The sequence below is a fragment of the Chrysemys picta genome, chromosome 1, assembly GCF_011386835.1.
Source record: "Chrysemys picta bellii isolate R12L10 chromosome 1, ASM1138683v2, whole genome shotgun sequence".
NCBI lineage: Eukaryota > Metazoa > Chordata > Testudines > Emydidae > Chrysemys > Chrysemys picta.
This window is the reverse complement of record NC_088791.1, coordinates 11839953-11864698: the sequence shown is the minus strand read 5'-3', so window position 1 is coordinate 11864698 and position 24746 is coordinate 11839953. Positions and strand designations below refer to the sequence as shown.

Here is a 24746-nt window from a genome sequence, read left to right as displayed (position 1 = left end):
CTCACCTTTCCCTTCAGTGATGACCAGATTCCAAGACAGCACAAGGCACAGCCAAGAAACATCAGATTTTTAATGGTCCATAAAGTTCAGCAGAGGGTAGGGAGGGCAGGGGCAGGCATGGGACATAAAACTGCTTTGGCCACACTTTACGTTAAAGGTTAATTTGTGAATAGCTTCTAAGCGGTTAATTAATAGTTAGAAATATTATATGTGTAATACATGGTTATGGAAGGTGCTATAGAAGATGGATAGAAGCAACCTATTGCTCTGTGAGAGTCTATTAAAACATCCTAATAATTCATTTACCCTTTATAGCCACCCTTGATATAAAGGGTGACTGCTACTTTTAACTCTTTTTTTTTTTTAACGGACTTGCTTTCCATTGGATGGTGTCCCTTTAGCTCATGGTGTCTTCCCAACGCCCTTCTAGGGGTACGTATACACACAGCCATCGCTTCAGCAGTTACTGAAATGCAGCCACGTCTGTGATGGAACACAGTAGCACCGCACGACAATCTGCAAGGGCCTGCTAACGGCCACTGCATGGTACTGCCTTTGGACAAGCGACCTAAAGGACCTGTGTCGTGCTACCAAGACCCTGAGTTATCCAGCCCCTTCCCCATGTTTCCTTAACATCTCATGGCTCATGACACTGATGAATGTAACCAGCGTAGGCTGAGTCCCCTCTTACTACAGCAAGGCAGGAAGCCTATGGAAGTTAGCAGCGCTTAGCACATTGAGGTCAGGCCCTGAATAACTGGTGCCCTACCCCTCCTCCCTGGACTGCCCACTTAGTCATGCTTCCACACTGGGAAAGATAAGGCCTCCCCTGAAAGGGGTGAGGATAGGCAGGGTGTTACTCGCTCCCTGTCACCAAGCAAACAGCTGCAAGGAAGTAAGTGGCACAATCGGGGTGGGAGGAAAGGGGACTTTCCAGCCTGCAATCACTGAGTTCGGTGGATAATCTTTCAGGATACGTATTTATTGAAGGCAAGATGATGCTGGGGTGACTTAGGAGAGCTGGGAGCCATGTCTGGCTTTGCCATGGGTTTCCTGCATCCTGTGGGATGCTCAGCAGGCACCGCCCATCCCACTCCTGGGAGGGTGCCACTCATGGCATGGTCACCTACCAGGATTCTGCCCTTATGGGACTCAGTTTCCCCATCTGTAAGACACTGGCCTCTCAGGGGTGTTAGGAGCTTAATTCATTGGCTTTTCATACACCCCTTTGAGCTCCCTTGATGGAAAATGCAAAATATTATTAAAACCTGACATCCGAAGCAAAGGATATTTAACACAATGGCATATGAATCTGCACAGGGTTGTGTCCCGCGGAGCTTTACAACCAAACAAAACATCAAACTGGAATATAGCCAAAGACACATCTGGCCATTGTAGTAATGAAGATCTAAAGAAGGGCAAATTCTACCCTCAGACTTCATCACCCTGCTACAATACACAGTTTCCCAACAGGGGTGCTATAGCACAATTCTGTCTAAGAACTTGGAGAGTACGTGGCTTGATGAGAGAGGACAGCGTAGGTGGAGGAAGGACCTGAGTGTTGCACTGGCTTGGCCCTGTCCCTTTATCAGCATTGCCAACCTCAACACATTGGCTCAAGACGGGATTTTTTCCTACAAAAACCTGCTCTAGGAATTTGGGGCAGTTCTCTGGCCCGTGTTACACAGGAGGTGAGACTCGATGACCACAATGGCTCCTTCTGGCCTTGGACTCTATGAAGAGATCAAAAGCCCGGAGTCAGGCCTCCAAAATCATGAGATCTTTTTTTTTTTACAAAGCTAATACCGTGTTTCTTTGGTCTGTCAGTTGATTTGGGCCTATCACCACGGTGGGTGCCGCCCACCCTCTCACTTGTATGGGGCAAGGGGATATTGGCCCCCGCTGCAGGAGCTCTCGCCCCAACATCCGTCTCTCCCCTCCCTAGCTATTAATTCTGCCCCCACCGGTTCAAATCCCACCAGCTGGTTTTGCCCCCCCTCAGCCCACACCCTCACAATTCATCTCCCCTAGTCTCACCTCTACTCCTCCAGGGACTCTTCACCCCACTCTCCAGGCCTGGGGGGGCTGCAGTGGGGCCCCCTCTCTGCCTTCTAGGCTGGGGGGCAGCTCCAAAGACTCTTCACCCCTCCCCCCACCCTTCCTAGGGGGAGGGGGAGCAGAGGCACTGTCCTCTCCCTGCTGCTCACAGGAGGGGGGACGAGGGCCAGAGCCACCCTGCTCTGGTGGGCTCTTTAGCTCCCTGCTCCCCTCCTGTAAGGACGGCTTCAGGTTGCCATGGGGTGAGGGCGAGCGAGAGCCCGCTCTGCCAGCGGCAGCTCTGATTGGTTGTTCTGCCCCAGGAGGTGGGCAAAGGGGGTGGGCAGCCAATCAGAGGGCTCCAAATCACTAGGGGCCTGGGTCGTCTCACGTTCCAGCCCCATTGGCCACGCTGCTTCACACTCACCCACAGCACCCCACACGTTCCCGCAGCCGGGGGTACACGTGCATTTCGGAGAGCAGAATTTGGGCTAACGAGCATTCGGCTCTCTGACACCACAGGACAAGACGTTCTAGCAACAGGAGCATTGTTGTAAAGGCGAATCCATCTTCCTGCCCTTCCCCGCAAACACCTTTAAATCGGGGCCTGAACCATCCCAGAAATCACCCCTGCAACATTACGCACTATTCCCTAGACATTTTGGGAGGTAGCTGTGGGGGGCAGGGAAGGGGAGAACCTCTAAGAGAACAAGGGTTTGGTCCAATTTAGCAGAAGCAACTTTTTGTTAATACACAGGCAGCTTTTTGGGAGATGCTTCCCTGAGGGCAACCCTCTGGGAGCAAAGCAACAGCACCTGAGGCAGAGCGGAGGGAGGGAGCCAGGGAAATTTTGGTTTGCAAAGTGGCTTATCCGCTCATTGTGTAGAGCTCTAATAGTTGTGTGTGCCTCTATCTAGGATTTTCTCTTCTGCTCATCTCTGTAGTACCTGAGCCCCTATTACACCTTCTGTGCAAAGATCTCAAAACGATTTGCAAACTAATGAATCAATCCTTACAGCACCCCCCAGAAGGTAGATATTATCACTGCCTTTGACATGAGAAAACCGAGTCTGGGACTTTCAGTGGCCTTAAGGGAGTTAGGAACCCCTTGTCTTTCAGTGGGAGTTGGATACCCAGCTTCTTTAGGCTCCTGAAAATACCAACCTAAGTGACTTATCCGAGGATACACATCAACTCACTAGCAGAGCTGGGAACAGAACCCAGCCCTCCTGATTCCCTGTCCTGTGCTTTAGCCACTACACAGTAAAGAAGTGCCACAGAAATTGAAGGTTTCAGAGTAGCAGCCACGTTAGTCTGTATCCGCAAAAAGAAGAACAGGAGTACTTGTGGCACCTTAGAGACTAACAAATTTATTAGAGCATAAGCTCTATGGATGCATCCGAAGAAGTGGCTGTAGTCCACGAAAGCTTATGCTCTAATAAATTTGTTAGTCTCTAAGGTGCCACAAGTACTCCTGTTCTTCTTTTTACAGAAATTGAAACCATTCCATTTGCCTTCCTAAGGAAACACACTTTGCCGCTCGGTATAAGCTTGCTTGGCTCCCTGTGCGGAACTGTGATGACATACAGTGGTCGTTCGGTGTAGCACAGCATGCACCGACTTGTGGGCATCCCAGAAAATGTACAAGCAACTATGATATTGTATGTGCATTTAGCATCTTTCATCGGATGAGACAGACCCCTACATGCTTGAGCAATAGCTAAAGGCATCACCTTGCCCAGCACTAAAAAGGAGCCATCTCAATGGTGAAAACATGGCACCAGTTTTGCACCTGCCACATTACACAGAAGAGGGTCTAAATATAACTTCTCCAGTTTAAACTGCAAGGGGAATTATCCTAGGCTTCAAGGCCGGAAGGGATCATTGCAATCAACTAGTGTGACCTTCTGCACAACACAGGCCAGAAAAACCTCACTCAGGGACTCCTGCATCAAGCCCATAACTTCTCTGTTAGACACCCAGCCAGTCTTGAAAGACTTCAAGTGATGGACAAACCTTAGATCAGCTCAAATGAGTAATTAGGGGCTCTCAGATACTATGGTGGTGAGCACAGCTAATATAATGCCTGATACCTTAGTATCCTGGCTACACTCTATCCCCCCTCACTACTCTCCGGTTTTGTTTGCTTGTATTTTGTTTTCAACTGTTCAGGTCTTTCCATCCCGTGGAAATGATGTACATCAGCCAAACTGGACAATCCCTATGTGAAAGGATAAATGGACACAAGTCAGATATTAGGAATGGCAATATACAAAAACCTGTAGGAGAACACTTCAACCTCCCTGGCCACACAATAGCAGATGTAAAGGTAGCCATCCTGCAGCAAAAAAAACTTCAGGACCAGACTTCAAAGAGAAACTGCTGAACTTCAGTTCATTTGCAAATTTGATACCATCAGCTCAGGATTAAACAAAGACTGTGAATGGCTAGCCAACTACAAAAGCAGTTTCTCCTCCCTTGGTGTTCACACCTCAACTGCTAGAAGAGGGCCTCATCCTCTCTGATTGAACTAACCTCGTTATCTCTAGACTGATTCTTGCCTGCATATTTATACCTGCCTCTGGAAATTTCCACTCCATGCGTCTGACGAAATGGGTATTCACCCACGAAAGCTTATGCACCAATACATCTGTTAGCCTATAAGGTGCCACAGGACACTTTGTCGCTTTTCATGGAAATGATGTTACCTTCGGTAGTACAGCGTCCCCAAGCACTGTGCTGGGGTGCTGGATCAGAAGTAACTCAGAGAAGAGATCCAAACAGCATATCATTTTTGGGAGTGCTTTGGGTTTTCCTTGTAGACCTGAACAATATTCAGGCCCAACCATGCTTCAGCTGCCGGATCAGAGCCCAAAGCAAAGTGAGGTCCTATTGAAATACTTCAGCAGCTTCCATTCCACAGAGGTCACTAGAATGTTAACTCAACAAGCGCACAGAGCTCAGGCCTGGATGGGCCAGATCGGTTCCAATTCAGTGTTTTTAAAGGGCCAGGTTCTGACCTGTCACCCACATGTAATTCTGGAGTAGCTCCACTGAAGTCAGTCTGGACTTACTGAGATCAGGAGAAGTTTAGGGACAATTCCTAACATGTAAGTAGAAAGGGAGCTCATTCACAGTCTATTCCTCTGGCAGCCAGAAGGCCTGCATGCTGAAGAACCTGGAGAGCTCGCATTCCGGACTTCGACTGGTACAGGTTTCCCTTCTGTAGGACCTGATCCAACTCCTACTGAGTTCAACAGGAGACTTTCCATTGACCACAATGGAAATTGGCTAGGGCTCTTAAAAAGCATGCAACCAACTGGATCCCCTGCATTGGCTCTGTGGAAGAAAACACAGACTTCACTCTTAGGTTGTTTGCAACAATTCAGAGACAGTTTATTCTCAAGCAGTTGCAAGGGGGAGAGTGCACACGGACAGGGGTTCCCTCTTCCTAGGCAGGTCTCCACCAGATAAACAATTAGGGCAAGCATTTATACCTTTTGTTGCATACAGTAATGATCAACAACCACGTCTTGTTTATACATATTCCTTCGTGATATCTTACTTTTCTCAGCAGTTCCTGCTACAGTCTGCATTCCATTCTTATCTAACACAAGGTCAAAACAACATCTCTTACAGTTTTTCCCATTCGCTTCCCACTCACCCAGGCCTTGCCTTAAAGTCTCGCGTTATTAGAGTTAGCCTGACTCTTGTTCTAATCCTACATAACTAAGAAGGTCTGCATTCAAATTCCTTTTACCCCTTTTTCCATTTCCACAGCTCACCCAATACCCCTTCTGCTCAATGCTAGAAGCTGAGAAGGGAGGCGTAATCCCAATTATGACCCAAGGCTCATACTCCCGTAGCCTCAGACATGGGTGGAAGGAAGAAATTTCATAAGCTTCCAGAGCTGCCTCAAAAATCTCCCGATTTTTGTGATGCCAGAGCTGTGGGTGCTGTAGGTATATCTGATCTCATATGGATATGGCACATAAGCATGGACAGGTATCACCACCATAGATAGACAGGCTGGGCTGTGGGGAGGAGGAGGGAGGGACCACACCTGCTACAAAGCAGACAACTTGAACCTCACTACTGTCTAGGGGTGTGTCTGGTGGGGGAAGGGGGGAAATGACATTATTTTTGTACGCATTTTATTGGATGCGAGTATTTTTCTCTGATGGCAAAAGAAAACTTGGGGGAAGACCTCTGGCTGGTCCATTTCCCTCGCAGGCAGCTCTCCGCACCCATGCTGAAAACTACATCAACAGCTTGCCAGAAAACCCATGTCTAAAAAGGCTGGGCAGGCACTCTGCTGCCAGGGGAGGATACTGGAGCCAGCTTCCCTGCCCTGTCGCTGAAGGAAGAAAGGGCTTATTGCTCTGTTCCAAGCTTGCAGGTTTCACCATCTTCCTCTTGTTGGAACTTCCTTACTGGAGCAGACATGCATCCTGCATCCCGCAGTGACTAATGCCTTCATAATGGAGGATTGTGCAATAACATGGCCACAGGGGAAACATCGTACTAACCCAGGGCACTTAGCAGCTGGCTTATGTCCTGACTCTTAAAAGTTGATCTACCTTAGAGATACATCCTGGCAGCTAGGAGGCCATGTTACAGAGCTCTAGCCCTCTTCTTAAGAGAGTGGCTGTGACTTTCCTCCCATCTCCCTCTGCAACAAAAAGAAAAAAAGGCAGGAAGGCTCCTATTGGGCCCTAAACACTGCAGAGATGATCACGGAGCCCTGTGCCACCAATCATCATTATCCTGCAAAACCAGAATATAATCCCCCGCTTCCCGCAGGAGACAGTGTTGATATTCCACTGCTGTGACACACAAGCTTGGCCTGGCACATAACATTTGCAAAAAGTCCAATTAAACCCAGTGAAGGTGAGAGACAAAAAGTCAGCAATGTTGTGGCATGCTTTCTTTTAACTGTACTCCAGCAAAGCTGTGCAACTTCATAGGGTGGTGGAGGGAACGGATCAGCATTCATGTCCTGCTCCCCGGCAGTACCCAGCCCGGCCCAGGGAAGCTAATGATCCAACCAGTGGACCAAATTCGGTGATGAATCCTGGTCACATGCCACCTGAGGCACATGCTGAGTGTCAGGTGCTGACACTTATGTTGCACGTATGCTAAGAGGAAGAAGGGGTTGGTTGGGAGGAGTTTTGGTTGTTTTTCTGCAGCGAGGCAACTAACCTGCAGCAGTTCCTCCCTCACAGGGTTGGGTTTGTCGAGGACTGTGCATGCCAGGCTTAAATATGTGCGTGGAAGTAGGTTTCTTATAAAACACAATCAAGGTTTGTACTCGTTCCCAGTTCCAATACAGGAGATTGCAAGACTGGCCGATCCTTGGGCCAAGGTCCCTTTGTACAGCAGCCTCTCTCTGATCAAAGGGCCCCCCCCACCAGCGCCCTGATTGTCATAGAGTTCAGCCCCCATTTAGGCACCTGACCGAAAAGCCCAGATTAACACAAGTGCTCAAGCCCCGTCATTCTCCATGGGAGCCGCTGGGTGCTGAACACTTTTGAAAGTCCGGCCTCCAGTCTCTGACCCATTGGTCTTTCCTCCCCGCAGACTCATGTGTTTCTCAGTCTGTTACAAATGGTTCCGTCCTTCACCTGACAATACATATACAAATCTGAAATTGGCTGCCTAATCCAGCCGCAAAGATATAAACCAGGACAGGCTGCTCCGAGTCTCAGAAAGGAACAGAAGTACATTCCTAGGCTGGGATCGCGTTCTATATAAACAAGCCTGCAAACAAGCCTGTACACACCCTGATCACCCTGACACTTAGAACCATTCTCTTCTCCCAAACGTTTCCCATTCCTGCTGGATCACCCTCATCTTTCCTCAGGCCTCCCCTGGTCTTCCCCACACATGTTTGATCTCAGTATTTTACTGCAGTTTTCCACGCCTTTCCTCTGCTGCCAGTAGTTGTCCTGCCCTGTCTGACTCTTACCACACTACCTCATCATCTCTGTTCAATGCGCCTCCTGTCAAACAGCCTGGCTGTGCTGAGCTGGTGGAGTGAGAAAGAGACCAGCTGCTTAGAAGGTTGGGGAGGAGAGAGATCACAGCAGAATAGGATGGAGGCTCATAAACTTTAAATCCTATGCCCCAGCCCTGCTGTCTTTTCACACCCTAGATCACCTACTGGATGTAAAGGAAGTGTGCAAGCCAGCAAAGCGGCAGGATTCTCATGCCCACATTCCCGGACAAGAGAAGGAGAACTACAGAGAGCTTCTCGGCTGGGGCAGACCTTTACTCCATCCACTTTCTTGATAAGATTCGGACGACCCATGCCTGCTGATAGCGGGGGGCGGAGTGAGGGCAGCCGGCTTCAGCAGTGTTACTGAGCATGCTCAGTACAAGCCACACAGCAAATCTGGGGGGGCACATGACCCCACATGCCCTCCCCACACGTCGCCCCTGGAGCTAGAGCTGGCATATTGTTCACCGCAGAATCTAGAGGGGGGGAAAAGACTTACGAGATCATCCAGTCTATCCTCCCACCCAAACAGCTTGTTCCACACAGTCCATTTTATGGTGCTTCGTCCAACCTAGTTTTAAATGTCCAAAGCTGTGAGAGGCTGTTTCACATTTGAACAGATCTGTCTCACTTTCAGGAAGTCCCATCTCCCCCCCACTCCCCCTCACACACCATCCAGCCTGAAACTCCCCTCTCTCAATTTCATCCCTTAATTCCTACTTACATCACCTTAAACAGTCCCTTCTCTGAGCAAAGCTGCAGGGTTAGATTTAAAAATTTTATTAAGATGATGTTAAAAAAAATAAATAGTGAACAGAGTTTGAGCATAGAAGTTTCTGGTTATCAGGGAATAACATATACATGCTTGAAGGAACTATTTCCCCCGTGGCTATCACTCAACCAAACTTCATGTATTCAACTCAACCTTTCTTTATCAGTCAACACCTCCAGCCCCCTCGATCATTTTGGGTGAACTCTGCACGCCGATCTAACCAGCACGCTGTTTTGGCCCAGCAGGGATACCAGAAAAGAGCCCTCTCCTCCCAGAGAAGCTTATGCCATAAGTGTTTTGATGTACTAATCCTTTAAATGAGCATGTGCATTATTCATAGCCACAGGCTAATCCTACTTCCTTGAAACAGTGAGCCCAGTTCTCCTCTCACACCAGTTTCACACCACTCACTTCACTGATGTACACCAGTTTAAGTGAAAGGAGAACGTGGCCCTTTATTTTTAAAAGATGACCGGTAACTGGAAAGACGAAGCCATTGTGGGGTTATATGCCACGCTGCGTCTGCTCAGAGAGGGGCAGTACACAATGTTCATTTGAAATGTACAGGGGTTTTCTTCCTTTTGGTTTCCCACAGATGTCCTGTCCGATTCCCATTCTGCATCCCGGCACGCACCATGCTGAGATGTCACAGCTGTCACAGAGCCTTGCAGGCACACGGAACCAACATGTGTGTACATGGGAAGGGAATTTACTAACAATAATATCTAGCTTTTATATAACCCTCTTCATTGCTAGATCTCAAAGCACTTTGCAAAGGAGGTCAGTAGTCATTATTCTCGTTTTATGGTGGGGAAACTGAGGCACAGGGCAGTGACGTGACTTGCCGAAGGTCACTCAGCAGGCCATTGGCAGAGCCAGAAACTGAATGCGGGTCTCCAGAGTCCCAGTCTGCTTCCCTTAAAGTAAAGGCACTGCATCGCAGCAGCCCGAGGAGGATGAGAATCTACTCCCTTGGCAGCACTCACCACTCCTACACTTATCGGCGGGTGGCTCACAAGACAGCTAGTAGGTGCCTTTGTCCCCTGTAAGCTGTGTGCCTTGCCCTGTAGCACTTTCATCCCATGCTGGCCTGCAGGGCTTTGGGCCAAGTGGACGGGACTGACCTCAGTCAATCACTGAAGTGGAACCTCACAGAAATGAGAGATGGATTCAACCCTGTAATAAATCCATGGCTACCTAGGAATTCCAGGCTGCCACATTATGACAATTTCACTGGGGCTTCTGGGATAGAACTCAGCTTCTCCGGCTCCAAAAGCCCAGTCCCCTACATCTGCAGCTAGAGGAGAATCTCTGTTAGCAGTCTAGGTCCTATGACACACAGTTGAGCCCTTCCGATTCTATCCAGCAGAGAGCAACGACAACACACACACTAGCCAAAGAGAAACTGCTGAGCTCCAGTTCATTTGCAAATTTGACACCATCAGATCAGGATTAAACAAAGACTGTGAATGGCTAGCCAACTACAGAAGCAGTTTCTCCTCCCTTGGTGTTCACACCTCAACTACTAGCAGAGCACCTCACCCTCCCTGATTGAACTAACCTCGTTATCTCCATACTGATTTATACCTGCCTCTGGAGATTTCCATTACTTGCATCTGAAGAAGTGAGGTTCTTACCCACGAAAGCTTATGCTCCCAGTACTTCTGTTAGTCTCAAAGGTGCCACAGGACCCTCTGTTGCTTTTTACAGATTCAGACTAACACCGCTACCCCTCTGATACTTGACACTAGCCAGGTCCTCTCAGCCTAAGTGGCCAAAGTCCATCCCACAACAACGCAGGACTGGTCCCTACTGTATATTTTTCCATTGCTTTGTCCAGTCTGTACCATTTTCAAATGACTCCCTCACCCATTTCAGTGGGAGAGGTACTTCACCCGTACAACCGCAGTTACGTTAATCAAGGCGACCAATGCAGTAAAACATGTGCCTTTCAAAGAAGCGAAACAAAAATCCCACGTCCTTGTTCTAAACCCATTAAAACCGTGATCGGTTTAGGTACCTATTATTAGCGGACGGGGGGTGTGTGAGTAACACACACCGCACCTACACGCAGCAGAGCCCAGGGCAAGGCAGGCAGTCAAATCCGAGCCCAAGCAAACAGGAAGCCAATCAGCTTTTCAAACGCCCCAATGATAATAAACCACCCTCCAAGCACAACGCGGAAACCACCAGGCACCCACTGTTCCCGCAGCCCCGGCCTTGAGCTGGGAATGGGTATTGGAGTGGGGTCATCCCCAAACCCACCGTCCTCCTCTTTGCCATTCAACCCCCCTGCAGCCCAGGCGCTGCCCCCGGGCCCGGTGCTGGCTCGGGACAGGGGAGGATGGGACAGGGGCAGCCACGCCTCGCCTGCCAACCCACCCCGGGGGCAGCAGCGTGCCCGCAGAGGGGCAGCAGCGCCCTTACCTTTTCGGAAGGGCATGATGAGCCGCGCGGCAGCAGGGCTCGCTTGGAACCGGACGCCTGGGTTCCGCAGCCTCCCCCTGTCTGTCTGTCTGTCTCAGAAGGAAAGTGACATACTTGGTCAATTCCCGGCGCACATCGGCGTCACTCGAGCGAGGCAGGAACTGTACGAAGGAGGAAGTTAAGAGCTGGCGGCACTTTCGGGACTGGGAGCCTTAACCCGTCTCTCCCCGCAGCCCTGAGCCGCCGGCCGGCGGAGCTCGCAGCTGCACGGGGCCGCGGGAGCTCGGGCGGCGGAGATCCGGAGGGCCGGGAGGGGTGTTGGCAGGTGCTGAGCTCGCTGCAGCGGTGGGGACAATTGCACGGGGGTGCAGGGCGGGCATCTTCCCAAGGCGGTGCTGGGGCAGGCGATATTGACCGTGAAACAGGCGGGGGAGCACAAACGGAGGCTGTGGAAGATCCACCAGAGAGAGGGGACACAGTCTCCTTAATATTTAATATTTGCCTGGCTTCAGCACCGAGGCAGAGGTGGGTTTAGATTGATCGATTTACCCCGGGCACAGAGAACAGTTGGGCCCCCTGCTCCCCAGGGGCCCAAGAACTGGGGAAGTCAGGAGCCATGCTCCCCACTTTTAAACGAGGGAGGGCCATGCCTGCTGCCCACTTTTTAACATGGGCGTCGTAGCCTTAGGCAGGCGCAAAGCCCCTGCTAGGGGCACCAGCCTCTTCCCAGTGGGGGCCTTAGCCCCTCCCTCTCACCACAGGGCCCCACCACCTGCTTCTCCTCGACCTCTTCCCCCCAGGGCCCCACACGCTGGCCAGGCCGGAAGCTGGAGCCAGGCCGCAGTAAAAGCCACCCAGCCTGGTCCCTGTGGGAGCCCCGGACACTCCACCTGCCCTGGGTGATGCGCCCTGGGTGAAGGGGACACGGTCCAGGGGCTTCAGAGCTAAGGCAGGCTAGTCCCTTCCTGTTCCGACACTGCGCTGCACCCTGGAAGCGGCCAGCAGGTCCAGCTCCTAGGTGTGTGTGGGGGGGGGCACGGTGCCAAGCACTGTCTCTGCAATCCCATTGGCCGGGAGCTGGGGGGAGGTGCCTGCGGGCAAGAGCCATGTGGAGCCACTTGCATACCTCCGCCTAGGAGCCGGACCTGCTGCTGGCCACTTCCAGGGTGCAGCGCAGTCCGCGGTGCGCTGCTGACCAGGAGCCGCCGGAGGTAAGCCCATGCCCCAATCCCCTGCCCCGAGCCCCCCCAAACCTGGAGCCCCTTCCTGCACCCCAAACTCTTCATCCCCAGCCCCACCCCAGAGCCTGCACCCCCAGCCCAGAGCTCTGACCCCCTCCCACACCCCAACCCCCAGCCCAGAGCCCCCTCCCACACCCTGCACCCCTCATTCCCAGCCCCACCCTGCAGCCCTCACCCCCGCACCCTAACCCTCTGCCCCAGCCCTGAGCCCCTCCCACACCCCAAACCCCTCATCAACAATTTTCTTCAACTGGGTTGCCAGAAAAAAAGTTTGAAAACCGCTGATATACATAACACATAATAGGAGCCAGGAACTCCAGATTCTAATCCTGACTTGCTGTGGGCACTGCAGTGGATGGGGTTCAGCACAGATGCCAGGGTGGGTCCGCCTGGATGGCGCTCATTACAAGATCAGGGCCCAAGTCAGTAATGAGCCAATAACTGAGCATGGTGCTAGGAAGCAATATGTTGTTACAAGTGTCACGGCAGTTTTGGAGAGGGTGTGTCAACCCCAGTGCTCAAATTCCCTATCTGAATGCTTACATCCTGCCGAAATTTCCTCTGTGGGTTCAGTTGGTTACATGCTGCTTACCTTCCGGCCCTAAACCTTGCAACCTTTCTGCAGGCTGTGAAGACAGCAACCCCAGCCCAACTCAAAGAGGAAGAGTTGCAAAGCATTTGGGGATGCTTTGGGATAAAGATTATTTATTTGACCTAATCTAGGGCTTTCCATGAGCTAGGAGCCTGAGACCACTTTCTCCATAACTGGACCCAGAGGGGAAAGGATGTTATTCATGGCTATAGACCTGCATCTCTATTTTAAATTCCCTTTAGCAGGGATTTTCATCATACACCATCCATTGAAAGATTAGGAGTAGTGTTATTGTTCATTCTCCCCCCGGCCCCAACATCTTCATGTGTTTAATTCACTCTGGGCCAGATTCTGAGTAGCACCTTATTCCACAATTAGCCCAGTTTACATCAGGGAGGCCACTCATGAAATAAGGTGCTACTCAGTGGAGTGAAGGGTATCTAAATCCAGCTCTCTGTGTATACATCGAAACAGGTGCATGCACCAGGAAGGGTGAATATGAGCAATTAATTTCTCACAGCATATCCTCATCATAGGCCAACAGAACTTAATAGGGGCATGTAAAGAGAAACCGTTACCCATGGACCTCTCCAGGCCAACTGGCACGGGGGATACAAGAATACCCTGATGCAGGTATGTACATTCTGGCTCACCAAAGAACGTCATGTGAGGTCTTAAATGAAAGTCAGGGTCACACTGGTCATTAATATCATTGTGAAATGTACATACAGATAAAATATAAGGAGCAACAGAGAGTCCTGTGGCATCTTTAAGACTAACAGTTAGTCTTAAATGTGCCACAGGACCCTCTGTTGCTTTTTACAGATTCAGACTAACACGGCTACCCCTCTGATACTTGAAAATATAAGGAGTTATTTATCTATATTGAAAATACTTCCTTAGATTCTCTATCACCGCAGAGGTGGAGAATTATAAATCTAGGATTGGAAGGGACCTTGATAGGTCATATAATCCAGTCCCTTGCACTGAAGTGGGAATAAGTATTATCTAGACCATCCCTGACAGATGTTTGTCTAGTCTGCTCTTAAAAACCTCCGGTGATGGTGATTCCACAACCTTCCTAGGTAATTTGTTTAACTGCTTGATTACCCCGAAAGGAAGTTTTCCCCAATGTTTTAGCTAAATCTCCCTTGCTGCAATTTAAGCCCATTATTTCTTGTCCTATCCTCAGTGGATAAGGAAAACACCTCCTCTTTTTAACAACCTTTTATGTACTTGAAGACTTATGTCCCACCTCAGTCTTCTCTTCTCTAGACTAAACAAACCCAGTGTTTTCAATCTTTCCTCACAGGTCATATTTTCTAGATCTTTGATCATTTTTGTTCCTCTCCTCTGAACCTTCTGCAATTTGTCCATGTCTTCCCAGAACCAACCATAATACTCTAGTTGAGGCCTTATAAGTGTTGAGTAGAATGGAAGAATTATTTCTCGTGTCTTGCTTACAACACTGGCTAATACATCCCAGAATGATGTTTGGGGTTTTTTGCAACGCTATTGCAGGGTTGATGTATTTAGTTTGTGATCCACTATAATCCCTAGATCCTTTTCTGCAGTACTCCTTCCTAGGCAGTCATTTCATTTCCCAGTTTGTATTTGTGCAATTGATTATTCCTTCCCAAGTGGAGTACTTTGCATTTGTCTTTACTGAATTTCATTCTATTTCTTTCAGATCATTTTTCCTGTTTTTCAAGATCATTTTGAATTCCAATCCTTTCCTCCAAAGTGCTTGCAACCCCTCCCAGTGTGCTGTCTTCTGCAAATTTTATAATTGTACTCTCTGTGATGCCAGCAGACAAGTGCCAGCTTATGCCAAAGTTCCCATGTGTCTATTGAACACTGACAAATACGTAGCTGGAATAAGTCTGGTTTATCTCTGTGTTAGTATTGTTACAATGGTATTAGAATTATAAGAATGTGTTTAGACTTTATTGAATGCTTGTGAGTTGCTGGATGCATTAATCTCACTTATAACATCTGTATCTGTATTGCAAGGTAATGTTTGAGTGGTTGTATTTCAGCCTCAGGGACTGTGTAAATCACCAGACAGGAGAGTGGCATTAACCAGCATGAAGTGCTGATCACCACCAGGAAAGGTCCATTGACACACACTGGACTATTGTGGGATGTTAAAGAGGACAAAAGATGTTGGTTGTTCTGCCCTCCGCCCCCATAAAGATGAGTCATGCAAAGCGGATTCCTCCCATCAGTTGAATTTGCAGCTCAGAGCACATGGCAGGAGGGGGATAAAAACACCAAATAGAAGAAACAGGATCTTTATGCTGCTTGCACTCTGGGGAGGGGGACAAGGTTTACTAGGCATAAGCATGAGATTCCCAGCTGCTTAGCCTGGGTTAGCCCGAAAGGGCATATGAACTTCCTTATTATAGAAGTTTCTATTACCTTTTGAAAACTAAGATTGTACCTCATTTGTGCGTATATGTTTACCTGCTTTAACTCGGTAAATAACTCTCATTTCCTTTTCCTATTTAATAAATCTTTAGATACTTGCTTGTAGGCTTGGCTATAAGCATTGCCTTTGTGTGAGATCTAAGGTGCAATTGTAAATCAAAGTCTGAAACTCACTTCCCTCCTTAACCCACCAGAGCCCAGATTTGTTAATCTTCCAGGAGACTGTAAAACCCACCTTTCCCCCAGGCATTGAGCAGGTTGATGTGCTGGAGCAGTCTCATTACATTCTGATCACTTAGCTGGCTTGGGGAATAGACACCTTCATTTTTTATATATTGAATACTGTTATTTTAATCCATGGAAAGAACCTAGGGTGTAAGATGAGTACTAAAAAGTTTAAAGAGGTAAATAAAGGAGTTGGGGAGAGCTGACCCAGACCTTTGGATTTCTTGATCATTGTGCTTTGAAAATCTCACCCACAGTAAAGCTACAACACCGAGGAGCAGAGAAACCAGATGTGTTTGTACTGAAGTAAATAATACTGTTCATCAGTCAAGCTCTACAACGGAGGTCAGAATCATTAGCCCCATTTTACAGATGGGGGAAAATGAGGAACAGGGGAAGGGAAATGACTTGACCAAGCCCACCCAGAAGGCCAGTAGCAGAACCAGGATTAGAACGCACAGCACCTGAGTCTCAGCCCAGTGTGCTGTCCACTAGGCTATACTGCATCATAAGTAAAAGAACGGCCATGCTGGGTCAGACCAATAGCCCTTCTAGCCCAGTATCCTGCCTTCTGACCACGACTGGTGCCAGATGTTTCAGAGGGAATGAACAGAAGAGGGCAATTATCAAGCAATCCATCCCATCATCCAGGCCCAGCTTCCGGCAGTCAGAGTTTAGGAACTCCGAGAGCATGGGATTGCAACCCTGACCATCTTAGCTAATAGCCATTGATACACCTATCCTCCATTAATTTATCCTGGTATCACACCCTCCACTTAACAGTATTCTTTGGTTCCTTTGGCGTTCACCCTCTCTAAGTTTCTATTTCAGCCGTCCAGTCTTTGTACCCATTCTTTGTTCTCCTTATCCACGTAAAACCTTGCTCACTGGTTTAGAAGGGCTGTTAGCATTTTAGCTCCTGCATGCTAAAAGATGCAAGACTTGAACTCCTCTGAGCATCGCCCACATTCCAACTGCGAGATACTCCGACCTGACGTGGAGTCGGTAAGAAAGTAAGATCAGGATTAGCTTAGGTATGCTAATGCACATGACTCACCGCAGTAAGCTGTCTGCAGCACTGACTGGCACGATCAAGTTTGTTATAAGCGCTTGCCACTGTGAGCTGGGAGAATCCATAAAGGCTGTTTCTATGGAGAGCGAAGGCTGCAATCAGGTAGATCTGTGGAGAGCTGAGCGCTGTCAGATTCACCCACATTTTTTAATAGAGCAAAAAGCCCTGCCCAACTTTCATGAATTTCCCTCACATTATCTTGCTCCCAGAGCTGTGATTATAGTGACTCAAAGACTCGATAAATGGTGTATAAAATCATCTCATTAAAATGAATAATAAAGGCAAAAACATTTTATCTAGTCCAGCAGGAAGGGGGGACTGTGGAAAGAGAAAGAGGAAGGTGACCTTACAAGAGTTAGTTTTTGATTAGAGAGAATTTCAGAGTTCACGGAGACTTTGGTGGGGGGAAAAAGAGGGGAGGTAGAATTAATCTTTAGGATAAAAATATTTTCCTGACTACCTGATAAATAAATAGATGCGTGTGCGTGTGTGTACAAAAGTCTCCAAAAGGGCTAAAATTTTCAGCACCACTGCAGTAGATTGTTATAACAAACTATTATAATTACACACAATTTGCCCATCTCTAACATCGTTCATCTAAGAAGCACAAACTCCTTTGAGGTCAATGTTTAAGCTCATTTTACAGATGCATAAATGGAGCTTCAGAGAAGTAAAAAGATTTCCCAGAGATTATGTGCTCACAGCAGGTCAGTAACAGAGCCAGGAATAGAACCCAGGAGTCCTGCCTCCCTACCCACAGCTCTAAGCACTGAACCCCACACTCCCTCCCCATGTTAGGAGATACCCCCCAGCCATCCAGTTGTCCCTTGCAAAATAATGCACCAGTTCTTCCCAGGCCAACATCAGAAAACTGGGAAAGCAAATGTATTTATCAAATAAATTGCTTTGCAAGTGAGAGGAACAGGAAACAACCACCCCTTGAAGACATTCAATATTCCAAAGGTGAAATTCACTCTTCTGCTGAGGGGGAGGATAGGGGTAGATTTCCTCCAGTATCCGTGCAACCTTTTGATAGAAACTACAACCTGACTTAAGTTGGTTTAATGCTGGATTCTCTTTAATTCAATGGCCATATTGTCTTTCAAAGTAAATTGATTACCAAAGTCTCTGATGTTGTGTGAGCGCTTTGGGGCAGAGACTGTCTTTGTGTTGTGGGTTTGTATAGCACCTAGTACCATGGGGGGCTGGTCCATGACTCCTAGATGCTACTGCATACAAATAATAAATATTTACACTGGAAAGCAATGAGCCAAGGTTTGTGGGCCAAACGGAGCATGGATTTAGTGCACTAACTTCCCATAATACTGTAGTTACAGAATGTTCACACTGAATTCAGTACTGGTGCCAGCCTTGCAGATTAAATCCTCTCTCCACAGACCAGCTACAGCTCAGGAAGCGTAGGCCTTGGCTACACTTGCAGATGTAGAGCGCTGAGAGTTAAACGAGCCTTCGTACAGGTGAGTAGGGAAAGTGCTGCAGTCTGTCCACACTGACAGCTGACAGCGCAGTCGTGGCCACATCTGCAGCATTTGCAGCTGCATTGGGAGTAGTGCATTATGGGCAGCTATCCCAGCATTCAAGTGGCTGCAACGTGCTTTTCAAATGGGGTGGGGTGGAGTGTGACAGGGAGCGTGGGAGGAGAAAGAGTGGGTTTTTGGAGTGCTGGGAGTGTGTCAGCATGCTGTCTTGTAAGTTCAGACCCCCCCTCCCTCACTGAAAGCAAACAGCAGCTGTTTCTTTTTTTCTCATTGACCAGATAAGCAGCCGCTTGCCGAAACGGACCCCAACCCCGCACCGCCTCCCTTTTCAAGCAAACTTTAGCTGTCGGCCTTCCAAACGGAGCTCCCCTGCCTGCCTCTCACTCATTCAAAGCAAACAGTAGCTGTGTTTGTTTTTTTGATAAGCAGCTCCCAAAACGGAGCTTTGAAAGGGCACTTCCTCGTCCGGAGTTCACAACAAAACAAGAGAGCATGCTTCAGTTAAAAGGATTATGGGGTTTCCGGAGGTCAATCAGTGCGTAATGACGTTACTCCCCGTTTACACCGGAGCAGTAGCGTCTCAGCCAATACGCAACAGCCGTTATTTCTCTCGGGGAGGTGGAGTACCAGCAGCGCTGTAGCCGCGGAGATACAGCGCTGTACGTGCCTTGCCAGTGTGGACGGGGAGTGAGGTACTGTGCTCTGGGAGGCTTTATTGCGCTGTAACTCGCAAATATAGCCAAGGTCTTAGTACAAGCTTCCCTGTTACTGCCACCAAACTGATCTGGAGTGACCACCTCTAGGCATAATGATGAAGTGGATTCTCCATTTTCTTCCTGTCCTGGGCCTCTCGGCTGAGATTTCTAGCCAGGGTGTCAATGGAGATGTAGTTTCCGTGACACAGATACAGCGACCAAAGTACTGAACTGAAACCAATGTCATTTCACATAAGCCACAAAGCTGATCAGACGGTAAAGGATTCTGAACATACCATTTCTGACTCTGGTTTTGAACCATTCATGAGTAGGTGACTAGAATCATATCAACACGGTGGCTAGTGTTATTTTCAGGATTGTTCTATCACAGCCACAACCACCAAAGCGGTTTCTAAACAAGGAGTAAATTTATTACAAGCTCTTGGCTACATGAATCAGCAAAAAGAGGGGATTACTATTCTCCATCCCAGCTGTGGGGAATCCATCTTATACAGGCTCATCTAATCTCCTGCCAGCATCAGGCAAAACCAAGTCCCCTTTCCAGAAGCTGTAACATGGGTAATTAAAGTGTTTAGAAAATAGAAGGCATTTGCTTTGGCACAGTGGAAAACCCCTAATTTTGATGCTGACAGCTGCCAAGCAGGAAAACGGAGATTGACTGTATCAGTAGAGAACCCCGGTCACTCAGCTAATCTGTGGCGCTGCCTGCCTGGCCTGCAGAAGACTGCAATTTTATGTGAAATTGCAGACAGATGGTTTATAAATCTAAACATTGCATGACAAACTGCAGGAATTTTCAAAGCAAAAATAGTACATCAATAAAACCCTCAAGACAGAAATAGGCTGCAGGTACAGGCCTTGGACAAGGTCAAATTAATGTCATGAGTATATACTCGACTAGTGTCAGTCTGCAAGGCTCATGTAGAAAAAGCCAAAGGCACGGCATCACGCAAGAAACAGACTCTCTCGTAAGAGTCCAATCCACTAATGCACTCTGATAAGCATCCGCACTGACATTTATTAGTATTTATATTTCACTTTCTTCCAATAGATTATCAAACCTCTTATTCATTTGTTTGTAATGTTTATGTGAATTAAGTGTACGAGAAAAGTGCTGGTTTGACAGCAAGTCCTCTATTAGGTAGAGCATGGACAGTGTATACTTCCCCACGCTGCCCCACAACCCTGACCTGGAGGAAGCTGACTCTCTAGGGCGAAGAAGCCAGTTTGGCCTCCATGGTCCACTCAACCCTCAGCCTTCCAATAAGGGAGCCAATTGTGAGGCTATTTTAAGTGATGTGGATTATGAATGTCAGCCCAATAGATTAGTAGATCTTCACTGGCAACAATGGGCCTTTAGGTCCACTGTACAAATGGGGAAAGAGGCAGCAAAACTATTCCCCCTCCCCCACCTTCTACATATACACCTCTACCCCGCTATAACGTGACCCGATATAACACGAATTCGGATATAACACGGTAAAACAGTGCTCCGGGGGGGCGGGGCTGCGCACTCCTGCGGATCAAAGCAAGTTCGATATAACGTGGTTTCACCTATAACGCGGTAAGATTTTTTGGCTCCCGAGGACAGCGTTATATCGGGGTAGAGGCGTACTTGGCGCAAAGAGCCATTCATCCATTCCCACAGATCGCTGAACCAGATGATCAAAATAGCATGAACTCTGAGCATTCATACAGCAGCAGGAGCATTATTAATGGCATGAACTTTGTCTCAAGGTGGAAGCCAGGGGCTAGACCCCAGGGAGATACAGATTCCAGTCCTAACTGCCAAGAGTCTATGGGCATGTCACTTAACTTCTCTGCCTGTTGTCCCCACTGTAAAATCAGCTCCTACATACCCCCCCGGAGTAAAGGAGGAAGGCTCTACAGAAGTACAAAGTGTTACTTTGATGAACTAAAAAAAGGAAATAAAAAAGGGATTAATTAGAAATTGGACTTTTTTTATTTCCCTCTCAGTGGGTTTTAGAGTTGCAGCATCATCTTGTTTTACTGCTCCTAATTTACCATCTGGCAGCATCCTGAGGCCTCAAGCAGGACCAAGATTTCAAATGCGCTAGCTGCTGAACAAACACAGAAAGAAAGAAAGAAAGAAAGAAAGAAAGAAAGAAAGAAAGAAAGAAAGAAAGCCCTTGTGGTTCTCTTGCTTGGGAGAATTCATTCGATTCCAGAACCACATTCAACACTAAAGCATTGATTTCATTTCCATAAAGCTTTTGAAAGAAAGAGAACATGGAAGCCTTCGTGAAGGTGCACATGAGCCTTATGGAAACACTCACACCCAGAGCAAACATAGGAGTTTGATTTCAAGTTATAAGTGAGTCAGGCACGACTAGCGTTCATGCAGCGCGCAGCACAAAAATCGCACCCACCTCTTTCTTATTTTAGAAGATTATGCAGAGAATCTGACATTTTTGGCAGTTATTAAAAATCAAAACCTCTCCCAGCAGTGGGTTCTTTTGTTTCTATTGAATTTCAACGTTTTTACCCCAGGGCACTAGGTTACAATCCCAGCTCTGCCGCTGGTCTGTTTGGAGACCTTAGGCAATTTACTTCCTGTCTCTGTACCTCTCTTTCTCTTTGTCTGTTATGCCTATTTAGATTCAGTTCTTTGAGATGGGGACTGTTTCTTCCTATTTGCACAATGGTGGCCTAAGCAGTTTGGACCTCTGGGTGCTATCAATACAAATAATGCAAAACATTTTTGCTTGCCTGTTTGGTCTGGATGTTGGTTTGCAAGATTGATATTGAGCCTGGAGTATTTTTCTTTTCCTGCGTGGCTACCACATCACAGCCATGCATATCTTAGCCTGGCTTTAAACTATCTCCAACCATGTCTTGCTAAAGTTAAGCATCAAAGCCCCATTCCCAGAGGTACCAAACAGCCGAAGCTTCTACTGACTGACGGGAGCTAAAACTGTCCAGCACCTCTGAAAATCAGGCCCCTTAAATATAGAGTTAAATGCCTAACTTTGGGCAGCCAAGATTGAAAATGCAGGCCTTAACACTTCATGCTATAAAACCTAGACTCTTCCTTGGCAAGTGGATACATAATATAAACATGTTCATTTTCTTCTTAATTAATGCTACTTTCCTCTCTGGTTTTAACGGTTGCCCATTTAAGGTATCAGGAGTGTTAAAGAAACAAAGTAACACATTCAAGCCCCACGCTAATCAGATTATTTAAGACACAGAGAGATGTGTGTGTGTGGAATGTGTCACTCACTTGTCACTGTTTACTTGAAGATAAGTAAAACTTTTAAAAAAGAGCGAGGGAGGATTGGATCCTGTGGGCCATGTGCATTTGCAGAAGGTGAACAGCTGAGAGAATAAGAAATGATAGATTTGAGAGAGTAGCGGTTTAAGGTGTAGGTGTGGAAAGTAATTTCAGGAGTTAATGGGAACATAAGCAGGCACTCACAATAAGAGCTTTTAATGTTGGAAGGGGAAAAAAATACAGATAATTAAAGTGAGATGGTTGCACAAATTACTTGGGGGGCGAGACCCACCAAGGGACTTAGGCATTGCAACACTGAGCATTGAAGCACCTAACTTTAGACACCTAGAAAATCTAGGAACACTGGAATCCACAAAGTTAGGTGCCCAGGCTTCCTGTACAATGAATGGGGCGAGAGCGGTGCTTAAGAATGCGATCCACAAAAGCCACCACCCTAGGCGGAGAGCCACCTAAGCTAGCCAGTGGGAGATGCTCAGGAGTGGTGTGTGCGCTAACCCAGGCCTCTCTCAGAAATAAGGGTCTAGGTCCAGGCTGCAGAGAGGTGCCTGTCTCTGTTAAGCAATCCATGAATGGGCACCTGCTACCTGGAGCCAGCTGGCTCCAGCACCCAAGGAATGAATTAATCACCTGTCTCACTCCACACAAAACAGAACGGGGTGCCAGTGTCCACCTATAACTTTTAGCCCAGTGGTTAGAGCACTCACCTGGGATGTGGGAGACCCAGGTTCAATTCCCCCAAAGGATTTGGACAGAGACCACCCACCTCTCAGGACCGTGCTCTAACCACTGAGCTGTGGGACAGTCTGATGTGGCGCTCTCTCGCTTTCTCCTGTTGAACCTGTTCCACTGTGGATCAATGAGTGACTGGAGCAGGGGGGACCGCAGCTGGGGTCTTCCATTTCCCAGGTGGATGCCCTGACCAGTGGATGGTCATTCTGACACTCACAGGAAGAGTAATTTTAAAGTTTTGTTTCTTGGACACCAATAGCTGGTCACAAACACAGGCCGCACCCCTTCACTCAGGAAATGTTTAAAGGCAGTAAATTAGGGCATCCATATTTGATGAAGCAAGTGCCATTAATAAGTGACACAGCTTAAAGGACATTTTAGGGCAGGCTTCAGTAGATTGGGATGCTCAGGGCAGGGTATTTCAACAGTGCCTTCGTTCGAATGATCTGACTTTTACAAACAAGTTAAGCCTCATCCTTATTACAGGCATTTCCTCATCTTAAACATGGGAAACCTAAAACCCAAAGAGGTTGTTCTAGGTCACAAAGCAAATCGATCGCAGAGCTGAAAATAGAACCTGGATCCCGTGCCCCCAATCCTGTGCTTTATCCATAGGCCATGCTGCTGCTCATTCAGGAATAATTCCTTAATGTCTGTAGTCAAGGTTTTGTAAGAGCAGATCCCAACCATCGCCACCAAAAGACTGTGTGCTTAACAGTCCAAAACACAATGTGCAGGTAACTGATTTGGCGGTTAGGTCGTGAAGGACAGAAAAAGCTGCATTTAAAACAGCGAAGAAGCAGACACACTAGGTAGACTACACGTTTTTTTTTTTTTTTTTTTTTAAAGCTTGTAAATCAGGACACAAAGGGTCATACAGAAATTGCTGGAAAGTAAATAGACAAAAATATCATAAGCAAAAACCAGCAAGATCAAGGTGTTTGGTTTTTAAGGGATCAGCTGATAAAAATGCAGTGACATAAGATATTCACTGCACTGATCAACTACTGGCCTACACCCATAAAAATACATTTATATATGGGGGGAAAGACATCCAAGTATCTCACCATCCAGCAAGCTAAAAGGCTCTTGAGGCTGGTATCCATTTTAAACCTTTGTATGATTCTTGTGGCACTTTTACTGTGAACCAAGTTGGGTGAGAGATCCAGGGCGCCCTCTTCCCCCCCCACTCACACTCACACACAGTGCCCCAAGCCCAAGGCATTAGTTATTTCACAAAACACTGGAGTAAGCTGTCATGTACAAGTCAATGTGAGACAGAACAGTTTTAGGGTTCTTTGTATCCAACTCTTCACAGTCTTTTGGATTCTTATAAATGGATTTTTTTCAACATACTGGTACAGCTCACGCAATATTTCAAGAGGAGTTCAAATGCTCGGCCCTTAAAAAATGTTGAATAGATCTAATGAGACTTAAACAGAGCTACAAGTGCCATAACCATGCCACTTTAAAAAAGACAATTAGTGGACAGATTTGGTGTTCAGCGGAAGTGAAAACACAGATGACTCTGGCTAGAACCAAGCATGAAGACGACAGCTCCCCCTAGCTTTACACGCCCCTCACTACTGACCTGTAACTCTCCTAATATATCAGTCCTGGACCAGTCAAGCAAAGACAGCCAACAATACCCGATAGCATGGCGATTTGATGAAGCGTCCACTTGGAGACCTTCAAACCAAATGTAAACTGGGGCTCATACATAGGTCTCCAGCTCTGGATGGCTAGTTGCAT

General features: G+C 47.6%; 1 protein-coding gene and 1 long non-coding RNA gene across 5 annotated transcripts in view; one reads left to right on the top strand and one right to left on the bottom strand.

The window, feature by feature from the left end:
• Positions 1–11375, bottom strand: part of PFKFB3 (6-phosphofructo-2-kinase/fructose-2,6-biphosphatase 3) — a 76389-nt gene extending 65014 nt beyond the window's left edge. For all 4 annotated transcript variants that reach the window (XM_065596070.1, XM_065596019.1, XM_065596324.1 and 1 more), the window contains exon 1: positions 11235–11375. In XM_065596070.1, coding sequence (XP_065452142.1) covers positions 11235–11250 — 16 coding nt within the window. In that variant the 5' untranslated portion in view covers positions 11251–11375. The remainder of the gene's footprint in view (positions 1–11234) is intronic.
• Positions 11376–11672: 297 nt separating this feature from the next.
• On the top strand, positions 11673–22709 carry LOC135983938 (uncharacterized). The gene is made up of 3 exons (XR_010601810.1): positions 11673–13700; positions 14758–18272; positions 18572–22709. It is a non-coding gene; the product is annotated as an uncharacterized LOC135983938 (long non-coding RNA).
• The last annotated feature ends 2037 nt before the right edge of the window (positions 22710–24746 follow it).